The sequence below is a fragment of the Rhipicephalus microplus genome, chromosome 1 (genome assembly GCF_043290135.1).
Source record: "Rhipicephalus microplus isolate Deutch F79 chromosome 1, USDA_Rmic, whole genome shotgun sequence".
In the NCBI taxonomy this organism is placed as follows: Eukaryota; Metazoa; Arthropoda; class Arachnida; order Ixodida; family Ixodidae; genus Rhipicephalus; species Rhipicephalus microplus.
The window spans coordinates 247,207,598-247,225,532 of NC_134700.1; the positions used below are offsets into that span (position 1 = coordinate 247,207,598).

Below are 17,935 nucleotides of genomic sequence, written 5' to 3' on the forward strand. Positions count from 1 at the left end.
GTCTTCGTACCGGTCGTAGCACGATTTCATGCGCACAATGTGTACACGCTCGGTGGGATTGCGTCGTTTAGAATGCCCATGTCCTGTAGGCTTGACTTCATAAACGAGGTCGCTGAGTCGCTGTACTATCTCGTAAGGACCGAAATATCGACAAATGAATTTTTCAGACAGGCCTCGTCGTCGTACTGGGGTCCATATCCACACTTTGTCACCAACTTCATACCGTGTCTCACGTCTTCCTCGGTTGTAGCGGTCCACATCGATTCGTTGATGGTGACATATTCGGTACCTTGCTAATTGGCGGGCCTCCTCCGCTCTCTCTATATAGTCATCGAGATCAAAAGGGTAGTCATCTTGATCTATAGATAACATAGCGTCCAGTGTTGTGGTAACTACACGACCGTAAATTATTTGAAACGGGCTAATCTTGGTAGTCTCTTGTACGGGGGTGTTATAGGCGAAGGTGACGTATGGTAAAATTTCGTCCCACTTTTTGTGTTCGACGTCCACATACATAGCTATCATGTCAGCTACAGTTCTGTTAAGGTGTTCAGTCAGGCCGTTGCTTTGAGGGTGATATGCGGTAGTTTTCCTGTGAACAGTGTGGGTCATGTTCAGCAGGCATTCCATGAGTTCCGCCGTGAAAGCCGGTCCGCGATCGGTGATTACAACAGTTGGAGCGCCATGCCGTAGCACTATGCTCTGTACAAAGAATTTGGCGACCTCAGCTGCCGTTCCTCGATGCAAGGAGTCTGTTTCCGCGTATCTCGTTAAATAATCAGTCGCTACAACGATCCACTTCTTGCCAAGTAAAGATGTCGGGAATGGTCCAAGGAGGTCCATTCCAACTTATTGGAAGGGTGCTTTCGGTGAGTCCATCGGGTGCAGAAGGCCCGCTGGCTTAGCACGAGGCGCTTTCCGTCTTGGGCACTCGCGGCATGTTCTGACATAGCGCTGTACTGAAGACAATAGCTTGGGCCAATAATAGTGCTGACTGATTCGTGCAAGGGTTCGAGTGACCCCCAAATGTCCAGACGTAGGCTCATCGTGGCAAGCTTGTAATATTTCTTGCCGCCTAGTTGCGGGAACGACAAGCAGAAACTTTTCACGGTTGGGCTTAAAGTTTCTCTTGTAGAGGACATTTCCTCGAAGGCAGAACGATGCGAGGCTTCGAGAAAATATACGAGGTACTTGTACGTCAGCTCCTTTCAGGTGTTTGATGAGCGGGAGCAATTCTTCGTTCGCATGTTGAATTTCAGCTATCTGGGAAGTCTCGACAACAGCCACGAATGGAAAGTCCTCTTTATATGATAGTGCTGTGTCTGCAGGTGCCCGTGACAAACAGTCGGCGTCGGTATGCTTCCTGCCAGGTCGGTATACCACAGTTATGTCAAATTCTTGCAGTCTGAGGCTCCACCTTCCTAGTCGTCCGGACGGGTCCTTGAGGTTGGCGAGCCAGCAAAGGGCATGGTGATCGCTGACTGCCTTGAATGGTCTACCATACAAGTAAGGCCGAAACTTACTGATGGCCCAGATGACGGCAAGGCATTCGTTATCTGTGGCCGAATAATTGGTCTCTGCCTTTGTTAGAGTCCGGCTGGCGTATGCTATCACCTTTTCTTCGCCATTCTACCACTGTATTAGGATGCATCCTAGGCCGATGTTGCTGGCGTCTGTGTGTATTTCCGTGTCAGCTGTTTGATCGAAATGAGAAAGGATTGGGGGCTCTTGCAACCGTTTTCTTAATTCGTTGAAGGCGCTTTGTTGCTCTGTTTCCCACTGGAAAGGTACATCTTCGCTCGTAAGTTTCGTCAAAGGTTCTGCAATGTGCGAGAAATTTCTGACAAATCGTCGGTAGTAAGCACAGAGACCTAGGAATCTCCGTACTGACTTTTTGTCTGCTGGCACCGGGAACCTTGCAACGGTGGCTGTCTTTTCGGGATCAGGGCGCACACCGTGGGCGCTGACAACGTGCCCAAGGAATCGAAGCTCTTCGAAACCGAATTGCCACTTCTCTGGCTTGATGGTTATATCTGCCGAACGGATAGCTTCTAACACTGTTTTCGCAGGCGCTTGATATGCTCCTCGAATGTAGCGGCGAAGATGACCACATCATCAAGGTACACTAAGCAACACTGCCACTTCAATCCGGAAAGTACAGTGTCCATCATGCGTTGGAACGTTGCCGGCGCACAACAGAGACCAAGGGAGAGCCTTGAATTCATAGAGTCCGTCCGGGGTAACAAAAGCACTCTTCTCGCGATCACGTTCATCAACTTCAATCTGCCAGTATCCACTTTTCAGATCTAGTGATGAAAAGAACTTGGCACACTGAAGTCTGTCTAATGTGTCGTCAATACACAGAGGGGATATACATCCCATTTAGTCACAGCATTTAATTTCCGTTAGTCGACGCAAAACCTTAGCGTGTTATCCTTCTTCTTGACAAGTACTACAGGAGATGCCCACGGACTGCTAGAAGGTTGAATAACATCATCTTCAAGCATCTCCTGTGCTTGATTCTTGATGACTTCCCTTTCTTTTGGTGAAACGCGGTACGGGTGCTGGCGTACCGGCCTGGTTGTCTCGTCTGTTACGATCCTGTGTTTTGCAATGGTTGTGCGTCGTACCTTTGAACTATTGGAGAAACAGCTGAAAATTCCCATACAAGGTTGTATAGCTGTTGACGTTGGATCACTGAAAGATTAGAATTTACGGATATTACGTCGCAGACATCAGATGTTGGTTTCATATCCGTTGACGTTGTTTCAAGGCTGCATATTCCTGTGGCTTCACAAACCTCATGAAGAAAGGTTATGGCTGTCCCCTTTGCGATGTGCTAGAATTCGTTCCCAAAATTTGTCAGGAGGATGTCTGCGTACCCGTTTCGTAGCTGGATAATCCCTCGTGCCACACAAACACCTCTTTTCAGGAAAACATCCATGTTGCTGTCTGCCACACCTTCGTAGTCACCAAACGTATCATTTCTGACTAGAAATTATACACTGCTCTGCGACGGTACAGTCACATCATCATCGACAATGCGCAGTGGAGTGATGTATTGCTCGTCTGCTAGAGCTACCTTTATAGCTTGTTCCGTCGAAAATGATACGCTGAACCTCTGCAAATTAATAATGGCACCATTTGCTTGCAGAAAATCCATTCCGAGTATAACTTCTCTCGAACATACGGGCAGGAGAACAAAGTCACCAACGTAAGTGAAACCTTGTATCTCAACTCTTGCGGCGCATCTGCCGAGAGGCGTAATAAGGTGACCACCTGCCGTACGTACTTGAGGTCCACTCCATTCGGCCAGAACTTTCCTGAGGCACTTCGCTAAACCGTAGCTTATCACAGAGTCATCCGCACCGGTATCGATTAAAGCCATGAGCTCTAGCCCGTCAATACCAATGGCAAGTCTGAAGTTATCTTCTCAATTCTGCACTTCTTTACCTGGAGACAGTCGTCGTCGTCGTCGTAACGCTGGTGTCGCAGTGAAGGATCTTCGTATTTCGAATCACCAGCGGCCTCGCCTCCACAGGTCGCCCACTTCAGTTTCCCGGGTTTGGACTAGGCAAACGATGCCTAGGTGCGTTTGGAAAGGAACGTGGGCTTGGGGAGCGCTGACATAGAGGGGATGGTGACCGCGGTTGATGACGACAATGCAGGTCGAAGCTCTGACGTGAGCACAGGTATTCCTCGATGTCGGACGGCCTTTCGCCGTTTCGCGGACACGATGCGTTGACCGCAAATCTTCGAAGACCAGCTTGACGATATCGGCCTCTCCACAGTGGAAGCACAGGGGCCTACGTTCTGCATCTCGCCATACATCACTTTTCCGAGGTCTTGTCTCTGTCAGAAGAGGTGCGCTGCGAGTTGCCTCTACGATATGGCGCGGGCTACGTGTTGTCGGTGCATAAGTACCAGGTGTCTGCGCACAGAGGACAGCAGGCCGCCTGAGCACCTCAGAACAAGTTACCGCGCATCGTGTCGGTGGTGCATCCCTTTGCTGCTCCCGTATGGCCTGCCGAATTTCTTCTCGGACAACATCCGCAATAGACAGTTCCGGTGAAGCGGGTGGCTGCAGCTTGCAGAGTTCCTCCCTGACAACTGACCGGACGAGCTCCTGCAGAGTGTCAAGATTATCGACAAGGTTTGCCGAGAGGACCCCTGCTGATGTACTGGCTACGTCACGATTGTATTGCTGGGCTCTCTGCTGCAGCATCGTTTCTATTGTTGTTGCTTCCGACCGAAACTCAGCAACAGTGCGCGGCGGATTGCGAACGAGTCCCGCGAACAGCTCTTGTTTTACCCCATGCATGAGATGACGCACCTTCTTGTCTTCAGTCATGTTGGAATCAGCTCGCTTGAACAGGCGGAACATGTCTTCTATGTACATCGCGACAGTCTCATATGTGCGTTGATTCCGTGCACGAAGAGCTGCTTCTGCCTTTTCCCGGCGATCATTGTTGCCAAACATACACAGTAGCTGCCACCAAAACTCTTCCCAGGACGACAAAGATGCGTCGTGGTTTTCGTACCACACTTGCGCTGCGTCTTCCAAAGAGACGTATACGTTGCGCAACTTGCCTGCTTCATTCCATTGGTTTATCTTCGCCACCCTCTCGAAATGATCCAGCCAGTCTTCGGCGTCCTCGAACGGGTCACCATGGAGCACCTTTGGTAGACGGGCTGGCTGACAATGAGTTGTGATGGTTGTGATGGTGCAACTTGGCTAGTCATGGTGGTGGCGTTTCTTGTTTCCGTCGCTGATGCCCTTGGCACAGGGGGAAGTGGTCCAACTTCTGCTTAATCCCCTCGAATACGGCGACTGATCCGTTGGTGCACCGGCGTAAGCTCCACGGCTTGCGGATAGTAAGGGCTTGGACTTCGCTCTCTTGTGGGGGTTGGAATCATCTACCCAGCACCTCCACCAGAAAATGTAACGAATGTAGCAGCCTCACAACAACGATGTTCTATTTACACGGTTTATTAAGGGCGAACTTGTGCCCAAAGTGAACGACGCACAGCAATCAAGAAGATCCAAGGGCGGTAGTCCTCGTGAGCCTCTGCCTCGAGCACCCTCGTTCTCTTCACGCGCGTTGGCAGTTCGGCGGAGTACCGGGCGCATGCAGGGCCAGCTCGTGCATTGCGGCTGGCTTCGTCGCTCGTAGTCGTGCCGTTAGCGTTTCTTTGGTTCCCAACGTCCGCGTTGCGTGGAGCAATGGTAATTTCCTGTGGCAATATCACCTCCTCACCGTTTTCCTTGTCATCACCTGCTCCCCAGTTCGTGCCGACAAAAGATGATGAAAAAAAAAGCAGACATTTCATGAGATAGCCTTATTGTACATGACAGAAAATTTACAAGTCAGGAGAAGTTAGGTCATTATATAACTTATAAAGGTGCTGTGGAGTCCCTTTAATATTACACTACTTTTTTAAAAGGCAATGCTTGGTAATGTAGATGTAATTACAGGAATTTTCAAATACTATTAAACGATTGATAATTGATATGTGGGGTTTAACGTCCCAAAACCACCATATGATTATGAGAGACGCCGTAGTGAAGGGCTCCGGAAATTTCGACCACCTGGGGTTCTTTACCGTGCACCCAAATCTGAGCACACAGGCCTACAACATTTCCGCCTCCATCGGAAATGCAGCCGCCGCAGCCGGGATACGAACCCGCGACCTGCGGGTCAGCAGCCGAGTACCTTAGCCACTAGACCACCGTGGCGGGGCGACTATTAAACGATGATGTACACTTTGTTTTGTAGTAATGGCAGAAATGGCTGCTCATTATATTAAAAGTAATTTTCATTTCACCTTGAGCACTAATATGTGAAAATGCCGCAAGTAAATCAGCTGCTCTCTCTATCGAAAGGTATATTACTTGAGTTCTCAAATAATGCTCGTGCATTAATGGATATTGCCACCACTTTTCCTTTTAACCAAGACACAGATCTGTCAGATAAGTAAGAGAAATACAAGTACACCATATACTTTCAGGAATGATGCATTTAATAAATATTAGTGATGTGGAAACCTGAAACCTGTTAGGGTCAACACTTAATCCTGTCCAATCTTTTTCCCTGTCCCTCCTTGTGTGCTGAAGTTTTATTATATGCCTGAAACATTTCAACTATAAAACAAAACAAATTTTTAATAGCAGATATGAAATGCTTTTGCGAAATATTTTTTTTGCCCTAACTTTGACAAAGAAACATAAAAAGTATAGTACCAGTCTATCTCCCTTCCCACTTTTGTCCCATCCATTTATTCAGACTAAATATACGATTAACATAAGGTCTTGAAAGGTCATGAAACGCTTGTGCGAGTAGTCATTGAATGACCTCAGTATCGGTGTCCAACGCCTCTTGAATCGACTGCCACAAAAACTTTTAGAATCTATGAAAAAGCAGTAGAGATACAAGGGTCTGTCGTGTGCTGTGAGTGCTTTCCTTCTCTTGTCTCAAGGAGCGCGCTGAAAGTTGCACAGGGAGGGACGGCACAGTGCAAAGAAGTTAACATCAGTGTGTTTCATGGCCTTGAGCGTGCACAATTAGATGAGATCACTCTCTCTCGTGATTTCTGTGTGCGAGTGTGGCTCTCTGGGTAGCTTTAGCAAACTATCGACTGCTGTGCCCACAGAAAGCCGGAGACCAATGCAGGCCATAGCGAGAAGCACATGAATGTTGCATTTTCCTTTATGCATCCATTTCAAAGCTTGTCCTCATTTGGATAAAGTGAACCTACACTGCCCCAAATACAACCATGCACAGCCCTCCGGGTAAAATGAGATCAACTGGCAAAGGTTTATTGAGAAGATTTATTTGCGCAGCCGTATCTGTGTTTCAGGCCTTCAAGCTTTCCTTTACATTGTCGAGAGTGTAAGTTTATACCAAAATTCGAGGAATTCACAATTTTGTACAAGCATAAAATTATGAAACGCGTCTGATGTAAGTCATGACATATCGATAATAGCAGTAGCGCATGCGCGAGCTAATCGTTAACTTGTATAAAGATGACACTAATGCCCTTATCTTTCACATAGACTCATAGGCGTACTGCATTGATAGGATCGCCTCTTGCATTGGCATGCACAGATAAGTTTTCATGCTTTTTTTTTTTTCTTTTCTGCCTTTGTGTGCATCTCCAGTTGTTTGTTGGCATTTCTCTTGGCCTCTTGTGTCTGTGTTTCCATGCCCTGTCTTTTAAAAGGAATACTTATCAACTAGACCAGCTTTTTGTTGTTCTAGCATTGCTACTGTGCAGCTTAAACCCTCTTTCAAACGTCCGCCACGTTGCAGTTGCAGCACCCCGTGGCAAGAAGCACATCTGATTAAAAATTACACTCCTGGTTTAGGTCACCTATTGGCCAACAGGGGTAATCTGCTGAGTGACGAAAAATCTGCTGTACGATAACCCTTCCAAGAGCGTGTACAAGCCTTTGTGCAAAGAAAGAGCACTTTAAAAAGTAGCAACTTAGTTCGTGCTCTGCTTGTGAGCTTCCATAACTATGAAAAACTGGAAGACTTGGCTGAGCTGTTCTGCGCCGGACCTTTTCCGTTGTATGCTTATTTTCCCAAGCATAAGTGATAGTACAGAACCCCTTATACCACAACACATGAGCCCTTACAGTATTTCTCACCAAATAACACACATCCAATAGAAACAAACTTGTCAATATGCAAAGACAGTCATAACTAAGTACTCATACCAATACCTTACTATCGCAATTCAAGGAGGTGTTCTAGAAATTTGACGTGACAAAGCAGAGAAAGCATCATCAGCCTCACCATGCCCACTGCAGAGTAAGGGCCTCTTACATGTTCTGCCATACAATCCAGATGCTTGCTGCAGCCACGTTATACCTGCAAACTTCTTAATCTCATCTGCCCACCCAACTTTCAGTCTCCCCATCAATCATTTGCCTTTTCTTCAAATCCTGTCACCTTTCATGACTAGCAGTTATTTTGCATACGTGCTACATGCCCCCCCTGCCCATTTCTTCTTAACTCCAATTATGATATCCTTAACCCCAGTTGCTTCCCTGACCCACTCAGCTCTCTTGTCTCTTAAGGTTACACCTATCATTTTCGTCTCCATCGGCTGCTGTGTCGTCTTCAATCGAAGCTGAACCCTGTTTCTAAGCCTCCAGGTTCTTGCTCCCTAGGTAAGTATCAGTAAGATGCAGCTGTTATATCCCCCGATTTTGAGTGACAATGGTAAACAACTGTTCCTTATCTGAGGATGCCTGCCAAATGTGCTCTACCCCATTCTTACTCAAGTTACTTCAGTTTCATGGTTCAGCAACTTGTTCTAAATAGATGCAGTCCTCTACTACCTCTAGTGCCTTCTTACCTATTGCAGAGCACTAGTTACCAACCTTTTCCAGACCGTCACAGCAAGCCACGCATTAAATAGATTAACCGAAACCTTTAGTGATATTGATGTTATATACCAAAGCTAATTCGTACAGTAGGTAATGCCATAAAAAAAAGAAATATCGGATATATAGCATAGAACTGTCGAAAACATCACGGCGATACTGTTGATCAAGTACGACACGGGGCGGTAAAAGATAAATACGTGCTTTTTTTTTTTTTTTGCAATACGAAAAGTGCTTGAGTAGCGGTCTTTACCACTCAGGCCATAAACAGACACGCTGTTTAAGGCATCTAGCTTCTTTTTTTGCACACTACAATGCCGGTAAAAGGACAGGTCACAGCGCCATCGAAGCTCATTGGTATGACGGACGCATCGAAGCGTAATCTATTGACGGGACTATTGTAAAGCGTACAACGACGTCTTCATTCCCTGCCGTAACGATTTCGGTCCACAATTAGGGACAAATCAGGTCTGCAGCCTCAGTTTGCGTCAGACGCATGGGCCTACCAGTATACTGCTAAAATGAAGTTCAACGCCTGACGACAACACGACCCTCCTCGCCGTGCCTTTGTGTAAAATATGAGAAACCACAACTAAAGACACGTAACATACGCATCGAGCCGCAATAACTAAGTAGACATTATTTTCCACGCAAAGTAAACTTCTATAACGAATGGCTACATACCGAATGGAAGGCTCAAAACTGCGCTCACGAAAGGAGCTCACTGAATGGCGCGAGCCCGCGCTGCTGAGACAGCTTTGACGAGCGACGACCGAACTGCAATGACAATGTGATGCAACGACCAGCCAAAGTTAAGGCGACTAAATTAATTCATTGTAAACGCAGTAACGCTTCTCTTCACCACGCAGCGTTATCTGAGAAGCGCACAGTCACCAATACGAAATCAGACACACAGAAACGCAGGCGCCTGTCGGACGGATGAGTTTCGGACTTACCGAAGTTTTTGATGACCAGCTTTTTGGCCGAGTTGGGCTTGTTGTTGGACATCGGCGAAACGGTCTTCTTGACACCATTGGAGCCCGCTAATGCTGAGTACATCACTCTTTTTGTGGTGTCCGTCATCGAAAATGCCCTTTTGGATGGACGCTCCGAGACGTACTGGTTCCCCGACAATTTTCTCCGCTTGAAGACGAGCTGGTCTCCTGTGCTCGGTTCGTCACTGGTGCTGAAGGTGCTTGTGGCTGACATATGCGCACATAGCTCAGTGTTTTCAGCGCTGCATTTATTTTCTGCAGGCGGCCGGGCACACGCGAAATTCCACTGCACAAATCAAAATAGAAGATTTAAAGATGGCCGACAGAAGACGGGAGCACATGGTTAATCTGCGCAACGCTTCTTGCGCCGTGTGTGTGTCTTTACGCTGAAGAATAAGAATCTGCGTCAAGTTTACAACAAACATTACGTCCGTCTAAAAAAAAATGCTTTATAGCGCATGCTCGACGGTATCAGTGCTGGCGTTTTTGACAATTCTATGGTACTATTATTAGATCTGTCCGCGTTTTTAGCCGAGACAAGTGCGCCACAAAGACAGTGCTCAAGATAAAAAGGAAGAGTTAAAAACTCGAAGGCTCGAAGCGCGGTTACTTCACGTGCTTCACTTGAACAGCAGCTTCTCTCTTTCTATCTCTCTCCGTTGAGCTTGCTTCTCTGAATCAAAGATGGTAAGTGTTGAGTCACGTCCGTACTTTGAGCGGCTACAACACTTCAGCTTCCAGTCGTGAGAGACTTTGTGCTTACCAAATGTAGCTGCTTTGCATTAGAAGCTGTGCTTGTTCCTCCGCAGAACTCTATGACAACTCTGAAAATGAAGCTCAAGGAACTTGAAGAGATCGAGAAGGAAGTCGCTTCGGCGCTCCAGAGTGCAGGTAAGTAAACGCGAGCTTAAGTGAGCTGAAGTTGCAGCAACCTCGGATTCATACCTGTCGACTCTGTATTCACATATCTATAGTAGGACCTCTTCTATTTACATAAATAATATATTCGATTGTTTGTCGCCTCAGACAGAATACTTTACGCTGACGACAACATTTTCTCTACACGTGACTCTTTTGTATCCTCAACTTCCCAGCTTAGCAGTGAACATCAGTTAATACCATAAAGTTGGTGCCATGAAAACAAGGTTGCCATTAACCCACCTAATACTATAACCCAAAACTACGTTTTTTTTTTTTTCTTCTGCTGTCGGTCTAAAAAACAGTGCAACGTACTCCCGGTCCATGTGGGATAGTATTGCAATAATACCATCTGACAAAAGCGTATTTCTCTGTGTCGAACTTCACTTGACTTTAATTAACACATTGGACGAACTACAAGTAAGACCGCCTATGGCATTCGTGTTCTTCTCAAAGCCCATCAACATATCACGCTCCCTGCTTTCTCTCTATGTTGCATTTCTTCGTAGTCATTTGATATATTGCATTGAATCTATTTAAGCCCACCAGAGCAAATCTGAAAACAGGCACTCCATAAAATAACACCATACTTGTCGTGCCCATCGGTCTCCGCTATTCTTTTTCCTAAATGTTGTTCTCATTTCAAATATTATTTTTGTTTAACAAGGCCATTATTGTCTACTGCATTGTGTGTAGGCGGGATGCTCCTTATAACACAAAAGAGAAATTAACAAGTTGCTCTAATAAGCATGTTTCTTCCTCCAAAGTAATGATTTACTGCTTAGGGCATGCACTAATTATGGACAAAAAAAACTCGTTACCTCTGCTGCTCTCAAGGTGTGGAACAGGACCTTTAAGGCTCGTTCACACCGAAGGCGGGGCGGCCAAAGCGGCGAGGCGGCAACGCGGGGAAAACCTCCTCTCCAGGCGGCGAAAGCGGGAGAAAAACCAGGCGTCAACGCCGATTTCGCTCGCGGAGCAATTTTTTGCCGCCTGCCGAGGCTCGCCGCTTTGCCGCAGCCAATCAGAACGCCATGCAGCGGAGGCGCGGTGGTGAAGCCGGTGTACGATTGGGAGAAGCACTGACACGTCATAGCGACACATGCGCAAAAGCGCGAGATGCCCGCCTTTTCTGCCGTGCGGCGAGACAAAGGAGGCATGCAGTCTGAACAGGTTCTTGCACTCGCCGCCTCACCTTTATTATTTACACCAAACACTTCGTTCACCATTAAATGAATTGTTGATTTATGTGTGCCATCACAATACTTCTTTATCCCTTTTGCGGTGCATTTCGTGTATTCCTTTTTAGGTTCATTCACTTAATTTTTTTCTCACGTGAGTTAATTAGTATAAGTAAGGTATCATTACAAGCATTGAAATCTTCATTATTATTGCTATGGCACTTAGTTTTTCATGATATACTGCTTATTTTGCATGTGTGCTTCAATTTTGAATAGTTTTATTGTCATTACCCACCTTGCCACTCCTACGTTCTGTATGCATGTATACTGCAATTTTACTTCTGATTTTATTATTCTTTTATGTATGTCATAATGAAAGATCCCATTGCAGTGTTCACACTAAGGAACCTCTTTCTGTATATCTCTCCCCATATGTAACCTCCCCCCTTAGAAGCACGTTCAATAAACTCAAACTCAGTCCCATTGCAGGTCAGGCATGCCTGGAACTTAGTCGGGAAAAACCGAGTATGAAGCAAGTGGAGTCAAATACTTCTAGCTTTCTGACTACGTTACAGAACGTCGAAGCTGCTCTGACAAAACATATATTGTACCTCACGCAAGTTTCCACCGGTAAGTGGTGCAGAACACTCATTCTCTTTGAAAACACTCCCCCGCCTCGTGTGCACTTCATTATGTTCAATGTATTGTGACAGATATAGTATGAGGCATTGTTGCAGAATGAGTAACCGTTTCAGCCATGACACGAAGAAGGAAGCAAACATGGCACAAGCACTGTTGGTTGAATGTAAACATTCGACAGATATGTATCCACGCTTTCACCTCATCGTTATGGTAAGCGTCGCAAAATATCACACAGAAAAAAATCATCCTGCACCTTTGGCAGCAGCTATGCAACTGTACACGTGTGCATTATGCACGGATTCAAAAGCGTGTTTGATTCTTTTCGTGCGACACATACAAATAAGTGGCTCGCACATTTGTGCACATGTTTATACATAAGAATGTTCAGCCACTTCACTGTTAATGCTGATCCCTGTGCCTCATTATGCGAACTCCACTGTCAAAATTTGGCATGCACCTCCAAGCACGACAGTGGATAGACAAAAGCGCGCTAAGGAGCCTTTCAACACAGTTTGGCATTTTATCATGGCTGGGGCTTTTAAAGTTGTGTGTTATTTACGTGTGTATATTTGTATTGTTTTTGGTGTGCGTCAGTTTGTTCTTGTGCAGTCTTTTCTATCATGGTGTGTGAAAAGTGAAAATGCGACTGCATGCCTCCCACATTAAGCCAACAGATGTAAAACCTCATGTCTGCTTCCTTGCCTTTATTTACACATTTCACTGTCGCTAACATACCGATACATTCTGTGGTATGCTTCCACAAATTCTCACTGTAGCATAAAAGCGGCATATTTTGCTTTATTCTACTGGTTGTGCCATCTCTCGAATATATCTAGAAGAACCAGCCTGTCGAGTATGGAGCCACTACTCACACCCTTCTTTGCTAGGGGCATGGCTGCTCTGTGCATGCTACTCGGTTGGAGGGGCCATGCTGCACATGTGCGATTATATTTACGATAGTTGTTCTGTCTGTGGCCGCAGGTGTTCAGTTTTCATTGGTTTTTTCTTTTTTTTTTAACCTCCTGTTAACACATCTGCTGCAGTGCACCAGTTCAAGAGTGCTCCCCGATGCCTATACGCCTATCCAGTAGACCAAATTGTAACTCAATCAATGCTTTCGCTCGCTTGCTGTGGCCTCGCTTGTGCTGTTTTCTGTAGCAAATGAGGTTGTAGCATCCCCTTTCCATCCGTATCTGTCATACGCTTCACTACACCTCATTTTTCTGCATTTCAAGTTTCTCCATTTCCAAAACCAAGCACCCCCCCCCCCTCTGGAAACACCTGAAAGTGAAATGGTTAGCTTTTATGCCACTTTAAGAGGATAATGTTATCAAAAGCCTCACTGAAATCTCTTGAGAGTGTTTTCACTCTAAAAATGGGAAACCAGTGATGTTAGTAGCATCGGCCAAAGTAACTGACGTGCTGTATTAGAGAGGAACAAGCGGCAAAAGTTGGTTTTATGACGGATGTCGGTGCTGTGTTAAGGCGTTTGACGACTTTATGAATTGGCGAGGCTTGATCCCACGTAGCGTTCCTTTCACATTCAAGGAACGAGGAACAAGCTTTTGTTGCTGCAACACTGGTCCTAAAGCTGCTGAACATCCTGTTGCTGCAGCGGTGTTCATTACGTCTCCCAGCCATTTTTCTTCACAATGAAATAGTGGTGATGCGATGAGCATCATCGAACATCATTGGCAACCCATTTGAAAGCTAGGAAACGCCCTCTCATAGTTAATGCACAATACTGGTGTCAGGGCATTTGATGGTTGTGTGAATTATGACAAAAAAAGAATGTCATGGTGACCAACTAGGTCTACCATTTTACTCAGATCTATTGAAGACGGTATAGCCATCAGAACAACAGGTTTAATGACTAGGCTGGCTGAGAAGTAGAAGGTATTGTAGTGTCTAATGACACAGGCCATGCAATGATAGCAGACGGCACACAGCAATGATGATGCAAAATAATGGCAGGAAGAGGAAGATGATGACCCCACTTGTCAAAACGTAGACTCGAGCTCACAACCCCTGTTCATGGACTTTTTTTTTCAAAGGAATGATGGTGGTGCTACAGTGACATACTTGTGCGTAAATTTTCATACCAGCATGCCTAAGCAGCGTTGCAGTTTGCTTGAACGGTTACTGATGAAATAGTTGTCATCATTTAAAGTGATCACATGGTGAAATGTGGGACATGCTGTAATGTTAGGGAAATGAACACTTCATGGCAAAGTATTATGCAGCAATTTATTTTTTAACCTATAGCAAGAAATTTTCTCTTGCAATAATTTGTCATCTCCAAAGCAGGGAAATAGACCAACTGATTCAGGTTTAAATACGTATCTGCATAAGCAAAGCTACCTTACACATCATTGCAATATGCTCAGACTCAAAACAAAGTAATTACTATCTACATAAAATTTCGGCAACTCAAAAGAAATCACTTGCAAAACATTTGCATCTTAGTTTCTTACACTTTACCGGTTACTGATAATAATTGTCGGCGTTTAACATCCCAAAATCACCATATGATTATGAGAGACGCCGTAGTGGAGGGCTAAGGCAGGTTTGACCACCTAGGTTTCTCTAACGAGCACATAAATAATTTAAGCGCATGAACTTTGCCCTTCATGGAAAATTGAGCCACTGCGGCCAGGATTCAATCCCGCAACCTGGGGGTCAAAATTGGAGCACCATAACCAGTAGACCACCGTGGCAGGTCCACTTTAATGGTAGTCTTACCACTGGTTGGCCCCCATTTGTCACAAGCCTGGATTCTGTGACTGGCCGACTTTTCCGGAAGCTTTGAGTAACTACAAAAGTGCGCGGAAAAGCGACAAGAAACGGAGAAGGCACACACACAAGCGCAGACTAACAACTGAAAATTTATTCAAGGATACACATATATAACTAGCAAAAAAAAAATATGACGTGGAAGATTAGAGGTTGGCAGTGAGATAATTTATCTCTAGTTGGTGCAAATTCACCAAAGGCCTCGCAACACTAGCATTGCCATAGTTGTGTATATAAAAAGCCTCGGCAACTTCTCTCGCTGTCTTATTCCTGTGCTGGGTCAACACCCTTGTTTCGCAAAGTAATGGGTAACACTTGCAATCCCTGCAATGTAGGCACAGATTCGACGAAGCGTGGGCCTTCAGTGATGCTTTGTGATCCATTAGTCTGTTATTCAAACACCTTCCAGTTTGCCCTATATAGCACTTACCACATGACAAGGGGATAAGATACACTGCACCCATTCCACATTCAACAAACATTTCCCGGTGATTGACCTCCCAATCACAGCAATTCTTTTCTTTGCTTTCAATTTTGTTGAATGGAGAATGGGTGCAGTGTATCTTATCCCCTTGTCATGTGGTAAGTGCTATATTGGGCAAACTGGAAGGTGTTTGAATAACAGACTAATGGATCACAAAGCATCACTGAAGGCCCACGCTTCGTCGAATCTGTGCCTACGTTGCAGGGATTGCAAGTGTTACCCATTACTTCGCGAAACAAGGGTGTTGTCCCGGCACAGGAATAGGACAGCGAGACAAGTTGCCGAGGCTTTTTATATACACAACTATGGCAACACGTGTGTTGCGAGAGCTTTGGTGAATTTGCACCAAGTAGAGATAAATTATCTCACTGCCAACCTCTAATCTTTCACATCCTATATTTTTTTTGCTAGTTATATATGTGTATCCTTGAATAAATTTTCAGCTGCTAGTCTGCGCTTGTGTGTGTGCCTTCTCTGTTTCTTGTCGCTTTTTCGCGTAGTTTTGTAGCTATGAATTACCAACTCTCCCAGCGTTCAGTACTCTTAAGCTCTGAGTGCTTGCAGCTAACACTTCCCCAAACGAGGTAACCAGATGCAGCTGAACTCAAGGTGCTGCTGAACAACGATAATAAATTATTAAATCTGAAACGTAGGGAGTTATTGCAGGTTTTTTTTTGTAATATCTTATGGCGTGCAGTGTTAATAGTCATCTCATGTCCGTAACTCTTTCTTTCTTCTTTTTTTAGTACAACCGCATGAAGGCTCAAGCTACGCAGCACAGAAAGTATTTCACATGGCTCTTCATCGACTTGAGCATGCCCGTTCACGCATGAATGAACTAGAACGCCTACGACACCAGCAAGAACAGCCACAACAGCCACCCCCGATGCAGCAACAAATGCAACAACCACAGCAGGAGCAAGATTCCTAAGGCACTGGTAGGGGTGTGTGTGCTCTAAGAAAACTGACCTGTGTTGTGCACACGAGGTTAATGTGAAAAAGTGGCAGTGTACATGTGAAGAAACCGTGTCAGTCCCGCTAACTGGAAGACATATAAGCCTCATTTGTAAACAGTGCTCAGTTCATCACTGTGCTCCTATTTAAAGCTTTATTAATGTGTGTTTTCAAGGGCCAGTCAGCTTTTATTAAACCAAACAATCCAAGAATGGCTCCACTATTCATGTGAATTTAATTTACACAGCAACCGAGCATCCCAAGCTTGTTTCATCAATTGACAGCCTACCTGCCAGAAGGAGAGTCAAGACATAATTAACTGAGAAGAACTTGCTATGGTACATAATCAGATCAATATTAATTGGCCATTTAGAGCCCGGTCACACTGTGGTCTTAAAGCACGGTAATGCACAAAATACATAGAAGCGTATTTCTTGTTGTGTATGCACTGATTGAGCTTGATACAATATACATTGAAGGTTTTACACGTTTTGACATCGTTGCTGAAGCCCTTTGTACATCGTACCAATGAGTAGTCTTTTTGAGCAAAACTTGGGTGGCACAGTGTGCCGTGAAAACAATTTTCTTCCGCCACCTCGCCCGGTGAAAACTTCCAGACTTTAAATAAACTTTATTCATTCACAAGCTCCGATACAGACCACCCAACAGTAATTTGGATTATGTATTCTGCAATCTAAATACTAAATCAGCGGTCTAGACAGGTTTTGCTTAAATGTACATTCTTTTGTTATCATATCACTTAAAATACATACTGCAGTCAATAGTTCAGCTGTTGCATCCAGCTGAAAGTGGTGTATGAAAATGTGCACGCCATTGGGCACCTCCGAACAGCCTAGCTATGGTACAATTGGTTGCTGTTCTCTATATGTGACAGTACCCAGTCACGTTACTGTTCAATAGAACACTTCACACAGGATGTGCATTCTGTGCACTTCAAATCATAGTGGCTGCCATTGCGCTTCAAATGAGAAAAGATTTGTTCAAGTTCATTAGAGATGTCATTTTTATTTATTCTGTAATTTCTTGCAATTCTTTACTAGTATTCACAGGTTTTACTGAATGAGACGTATTACACATTGGCAAGTTCAACAATTCAACATGACATGTACCTAGAGAATCGAAGCCTGGGAAACGGCCACATGGGAAGCTTCCCAAGACGAGCACCAATTTTATGAAATTTGTTATCAAAATCTATTTCAAAGAGCATTGTATTCTGCTCTCTGTTCTTTTTTATTTCACATTTTGCTAAGGCTGCTTGAAGGGATACTGACACAAATATTTTGGCCTTGCGTTATTCTACTACAATATGTTCTTTGGGGCCTGTTAGTCACCACACAGCGCATTGTTTCCTGTAGCGTGCAACAGTAATGATGAGCTCTTCAATACCAACCAGTGTCAGTTTCAATTTAAAAACGACAAGCCTCCGGGTTCAACCACCACCACCTAGCGGGTGCAACTTTCAACCACGGCAGCATACAGAATTGTGAAGCAACTCCGCACGGCCCTCATCAAGAAGTTTTTCGAACACAAAACAGCACTGCAGTGCCGCCATACA

General features: G+C 45.0%; 2 protein-coding genes across 2 annotated transcripts in view; one reads left to right on the forward strand and one right to left on the reverse strand.

Annotated features, from left to right (window-relative positions):
* Cul4 (cullin 4) overlaps positions 1 to 9,755 on the reverse strand; it is a 49,238-nt gene extending 39,483 nt beyond the window's left edge. The window contains exon 1 of the mRNA XM_075892425.1: positions 9,349 to 9,755. Coding sequence (XP_075748540.1) covers positions 9,349 to 9,601 — 253 coding nt within the window. The 5' untranslated portion in view covers positions 9,602 to 9,755. The remainder of the gene's footprint in view (positions 1 to 9,348) is intronic.
* Positions 9,756 to 9,780: 25 nt separating this feature from the next.
* MED11 (mediator complex subunit 11) lies at positions 9,781 to 16,571 on the forward strand. Its single transcript, XM_037434294.2, has 4 exons — positions 9,781 to 10,074; positions 10,197 to 10,278; positions 11,976 to 12,116; positions 16,152 to 16,571. Exons 1-4 carry the CDS (start codon positions 10,072 to 10,074, stop codon positions 16,334 to 16,336), a joined length of 411 nt encoding a protein of 136 aa, XP_037290191.1. The 5' UTR covers positions 9,781 to 10,071; the 3' UTR covers positions 16,337 to 16,571.
* The last annotated feature ends 1,364 nt before the right edge of the window (positions 16,572 to 17,935 follow it).